Source organism: Bidens hawaiensis, unplaced genomic scaffold, assembly GCF_021521415.1.
Source record: "Bidens hawaiensis isolate Kalapana, Puna unplaced genomic scaffold, B.hawaiensis_p1.1 tig00002525_1, whole genome shotgun sequence".
Classification (NCBI taxonomy): domain Eukaryota; kingdom Viridiplantae; phylum Streptophyta; class Magnoliopsida; order Asterales; family Asteraceae; genus Bidens; species Bidens hawaiensis.
The window spans coordinates 3,136,109-3,142,108 of record NW_027491138.1 but is presented as its reverse complement, the minus strand read 5'-3'; the positions used below and the strand labels follow the sequence as shown (position 1 = coordinate 3,142,108).

General features: G+C 32.0%; 1 protein-coding gene across 1 annotated transcript; it reads left to right on the top strand.

The window, feature by feature from the left end:
• Positions 1-2,414: 2,414 nt before the first annotated feature.
• On the top strand, positions 2,415-5,483 carry LOC143619964 (gamma-glutamyl hydrolase 2-like). The gene is made up of 10 exons (XM_077091777.1): positions 2,415-2,855; positions 3,696-3,782; positions 3,872-3,961; positions 4,236-4,330; positions 4,416-4,476; positions 4,597-4,686; positions 4,763-4,825; positions 4,917-5,005; positions 5,081-5,173; positions 5,359-5,483. The coding sequence occupies exons 1-10, from the start codon at positions 2,547-2,549 to the stop codon at positions 5,414-5,416; spliced, it is 1,035 nt and encodes a 344-aa protein (XP_076947892.1). The 5' UTR covers positions 2,415-2,546; the 3' UTR covers positions 5,417-5,483.
• Positions 5,484-6,000: the final 517 nt, after the last annotated feature.

Here is a 6,000-nt window from a genome sequence, read left to right as displayed (position 1 = left end):
ATGAACCGGCCCAACACCAATCGTGCCTCCATAACCCAACAAGAATGAAAGTGAGTTCATATTTATACCAAGTGTTTGATGAGGTTCAACCCATTCTTATTCTTTGTATTGATGATTTACTGAAAAACACTGATTTAAACACTCGTTAAATCACTCGCTAACGATAAGGGACACACAATTTAAACACCTTGGTATTGAAATAACCAAAAATTTATGTTTTTTTAAACAAATTGGAAAATTTAAAATAATAAGAATACTAACAGGATATTGATAATATAGAATGTATTATCATACACATACAAATAAAACCAGCGATTTACCTTCGCGTTGCACGGAGTATTCGGTTGGTAAATTATGGGTGTTGTAGCGGCGAGTTAACATGAATTCAGCTGATATTAATTGCCTACAATCATTACAATACCAGAACTAAACCTAAAAAATAAATTCTTCAAACTAACATATTTAAAATAAAAAAACAAAAACAAAAAAACGGTAGAAACACTCGTATAGCTTGTGATATGTAAAACATGAGCGTGTATTGCGACGACAAGTCGACACGCATTCGTTGTTGATCTCGGGCGTTGAGACGGTGACGCTATGCAAATTCGGCTGGTCTTCGTGACGTTCATTACTGTTTGATAGTGGTATAATGCATGGTTGACCATTTAAATTACAAAGATGGTAAACGTGTAATTGATTTTAAGGATTAAGTATATTTGTAATAAAGGTTTTTAGTAAGGGAATATATATTATAACTTAAAATGCATAAAAATAATTATAATACATACCAATATTGGTTAAAAGTATGTCTACATTATTTCATATACTTCTTTTCTTTTTTGTTTTTGAGAAATTGGATTACCAGTTAGTCAATGATAATCCATATTACACTTTGTTGAGTGATAATGCTGACTTTCGCTAACGAGATTGTATTTGATAACGAAAGTGAAAGTTACGATTATCATTGTTCAAAGTGCAAGTATAGATTATTCCTGGCCACTAAGTATAATTTGAATCATTAAAATTAATTTTTCATTTTTTTTGGTTTTGTTCAATTTTTTTTAATTTTGTTTTAAGAGTTTCAAATTAAGTTCCAAATTCTAAATAATAATATAATAAAAGACAACCTCAATAATTTTTTAGTCAAATAATGAAAAAACAACAGAAAAAGCATGGACTTTATACTTTCTAGGAGTCTATCTTTTAGTTGCCATAGCAAATTTTGGTAAAAATTCATAAAATAACAAAACAAATTTCAAGTTTTAGGTAACTTTTGCAAGAAATTTCAAAAATAGATATTGTAAACTAGTCGTGACGAGTATATTATGATAACACACAAGTAGTTTGTGAAGCCAATTAAAATATGTCACGTGGCCATAAACTAACCATAACAAGCATGTTCATTAATAATTTACTCGCCACGAATAAAAAGTTGCATGCCTCTTAATCAACGCCCAAACTAACCATGATGAAGTGTTTGTTTACCAAATACATCGAACCGGATAGTTTTTGTAACCGGTTCGATGCATTTGGTAAACAAACACCTCATCATGGTTAGTTTGGGCGTTGACCACGAGACATACAACTTCTTTGTTTGTAACGAGTAAATGATTACTGAACATGCTCGTTATGGTTATTTATGGCCAAATGACATGTTTTAATTGTCTTTACAAACTACTTATGTGTCATCATAATATACTCGTCACGACTAGTTTATAATACTTTTTTTTTGAAATTTCTTATAAACGATATCTAACAATTGAAATTTATTATTTATTTTCATAAAAGCTTATTTTAAGAATTTCCCATTTTGATATCGTATTGAACCGTAGCATCCGAACAGTAACCGAACAAATTCCGGCCCCGAGTCACCATCACAAGGCACGGGTTGAACACTCCACTTATTATTAAAAAATAAAAATGATTCGGCTTTCACTAAAACAAGGCACACCAAAATTGGGCCATAAACAAGCCACACGTGACTTCTTACAATTGGTCTACTCATACTTCGTACGGACATAATTTTTAATTCGCAAATAATTATTTTTTTAACTTGAATATAGCTTGTATGATACACGGGTTGTTAAAAAAATACAATAAAAAATTTAAAATGAATAATACGTATAATAACATATCTTATGACTTAATAAGATATAAATAATTTTATAAAATACATGGACTAGTAAGGATGATTTGTATTTGTATTTGAAAATAAAAATAAAAGGTTATGAATTTTTATCAATTAAGAAAAAGATAAGATTAACATCAATTCATTTTAGTTGAGTTATGAAGTCAAAAACATTTTAAAAACAAATTAATGAGTTCGATTCCTCCGACAACAAATTTTTTATTTTATCATTTATAAATGGAAATCGTAAAAACAAAAACTTAATAATATATATAAGGAGATTCGCAAATAATTATCTTTTCTAAAATTAGAATAAAATATCTTACCATAAACAAAGTCGCTATTCTCCCGGTGTAGTATCCGTCACCGGCGGTTACCTCCTCCGCCGCGGATCAAATCACCGGCGTCGTATTGAATTATGTGGAAATACATATGGATCCATATGTTGATATCTCTACAAACTATCTTCACTAAAGCCGAGTCAACGATCTACTCGCCTACTGATTCTGTATCTGTAATGACTTCCACGTGTCCGGCACCGGACGCTAGTCTCAACTACCGTCCGATCATCGGAATCGTTAGCCATCCCGGCGATGGTGCATCCGGCCGACTTAGTAATGCGACTAATGCTTCGTATATTGCTGCTTCGTATGTGAAGTTCGTTGAATCTGCTGGTGCTGGGGTGATTCCGCTAATATACAACGAACCGCTTAGTAATCTTCAAACTGTAATTCTTAAATCCTTATATTTTATTTCAATATTTCTTATTTATACGTTTTAACCGAATAGATCTGAAATTGATTCTTCCAAATTATTTGGTTTCATTAGTTTGAGCATATGATAACCATAAGTCATAACCTAGCTTTGGCCATTGAGGATTGCTTAATCATAACCGTACGGTGTTAACCATCGGTTTTGGTTAAGTTCGGTTAATTGTCTAAATGTATTTTTTTTTAATTATTTTTTACCTTTGTTTAGTTGAAAATGGTTCGGCTATAGTGTTAGAAGCTTAAATATGCCGGTTCCAAGCTTGGTTACAGACTGTTGCAGAATAGATTAAAATGTTTGAATCTATAAAATAGAGGTATAAAATTTGGAAAAGCACAAACATACAAGGTTCGGTTCGGTTTCGGTTAACAAAGACACATTAATGATAGCCATAACCGAATGGTCGGTTAATTTGATTCCCTGAACCATAACCGAGCGGTTTTGTTGGTTATGGTTAATTTTTTCGGTTATCGGTTTGGTTTTTGCTCACCGCTATCTGGTTCATTTTTTCGGTTTGGTTTTTGCTCACCCCTATCTGTTAGTGTAATCTATGGACAATTTCTCGATGCACTGCTTTTATGGCTATGGCTGCCTTACAAAATCATCTGAAGTTGTAAATTTTGAATGTTACCACAAATATTGATGGCTCTTATTAAAGATCAACACAAGAAGTATATGCTCATTCAATTGAATCAAATAATAATTGTGATTCATGTTTGCACAAATTTTATTCCATTTTTACACTTTATCTTGCTTCAAATGTGTTTTGAGTTAGTTAACTTGTGCAATTGCATTGCAGAAGCTCAATTTGGTGAATGGAGTGCTTTTCACAGGTGGCTGGTCTAAAACTGGCCTCTACTTTGATGTCATTGAGGGAATTTTTAAGGTAAATGCAATTTCATACACAAATACATTTAACATATCATGCACGTCTAACATTATTGCGTTCTTTTATACTCACTCTACTTTTTGCAGCAAGTCTTGAAGAAGAATGATGCAGGTGAACATTTCCCATTGCTTGCAATATGCTTAGGATTTGAACTCCTAACGATGATTATTAGCAAAGTAAGCAGCTTACTGCCATCATTACTTATTTTAAAGGCATATAAGCACCAGTCGTTAGTAATCTTTATCGTTTTGGACATAGTTTATTCATATGCAATTTTTACTTCTTTTTCATATAGAGTACTTGATGTCTATACTTGTTTGATACAAGAGCATTATTCAACATTTGATAATTTAGAATGTATTGGATTAAAGTAATAATATCCTTTTTCTGTTCATTCAGTTTTTCCTTGTTTTGGGTATAACTTTTTATTTTGTTCTTTTATGTCACTAGAACAATAACATCCTTGAAGCCTTTAGTGCATCAGATCAAGCTTCTACACTTCAATTCATGAACAGCATTAATATTCAAGAAACATTGTTTCAAAAGTATTAATGTTAACAAACAAAACTTATCATGTCACCAAAAAGAATTTTATAAATTTATAAGTTAAGGTTTTTTGTTTTTCTACAGATTTCCTCCTCGGTTGATATCAAAGTTGAGTACAGAATGCCTTGTCATGCAAAACCATAAAGTGAGTACAAACATTATGTTTTGTATTATGTTAAACATATACTAAAATGAGCTTAATCCCAATTAACATATTTGCATAAGAATACGAGCTAATGAACCTATGGATTTGGAACTGTAACAGTATGGCATATCACCAGAAACATTTCAAGGTAACACAGAACTGCGCAGCTTCTTCAAGATCTTAACTACTAGTACCGACCAAAACAACAAGGTGCATATCGTTCTCACTTATTATTATTTTTTAAGGCTCGAAGATTTGGATTTAATAAGGAAAATGAACTGATTAGGTATATGTGTCAACGGTTCAATCAGAAAGCTATCCCGTAACTGCTCTCCAGTGGCACCCAGAGGTATTAAGTAATATGATAATAATAATAATATCTATTATTAATTATGCACCACAATTAACGGGCTGGTTTTGATAAAAATGTCACAATGCAGAAAAATGCTTTTGAGTGGGGCTCGTCGATGATTCCACATTCAGATGATGCAATCCAAGTAACTCAACATGTGGCCAACTTTTTCGTAAGGTATGTTCTTGATAATTCAAATGTTTGATTCGTTTATATTATATATGTAATGAGAGATTGTTTCTGTATATACAGTGAGGCTAGAAAATCATTGAACAGACCGCCTACAGAAGAAGTGCTTGCTAACCTTATTTACAATTATAGCCCGACTTATTGTGGGACTGCGGGGTAAGTTTTCTGCTTTATTTAAAACACGCATAATGTGTAATGTGGTGTTGAGTACAACCCTACAATATATGTAAGCTAAATGTGGATGTATATAAAATTGGACATCATATCTGAAAGTGCTATAGAAGTTTTGGGTGATTTTATAGTGGCGTTATTTTTTTGTTATATTTTTTTTATGGGTGTAGGAAAGGATATGATGAGGTTTACATCTTCTCAGAGAGTGAAAAAGTCGCAAGACTTTGATTTGATGTGATATTGTATTATGGGGAATGCAATTGGTTATTTCAAGTTTGCAATTTGTGTATTGTATTGGTGTGTCAAGTAAATTGTACATATGTTTGCACGCTATCATTGTAAAGAAATGTTAATACCGTTTTACTTATGTTAGAACTGTTGGAATTAATTCCCGTCCTCGAGCCAATGAGGCGGGTTGGGCCGACCCATCGAGCCTATGATGGATTGATGTCTTGTTTATCAAGTTGAGCACGTGACTTGGTATACATGGAATAAATAACTTGGTGAAAAAGTCGAGCAAATGACTTGGACAACAAGGAATTTATTTATTAATTATTATTTAGATTTGTTTTTACCAATTAGTATTTAAATATGATTATGGTATTTGTATTCTAGTCTAGTTGGGTTTTCAAATTTAAATTAGTATATATACCCATCAAAAGAAGAAAAAGAGATTGTGTATTGTAATTTTCGAGCTAATGAGAATTACGAGATCGAGCTTATGATCTAAATTCTTTTTTGTGTTTATCGATCCTGGTCACCAAACTTCAAAAACCAAAAATAATGTGTATATGTTTTTATCGCTAATAGTA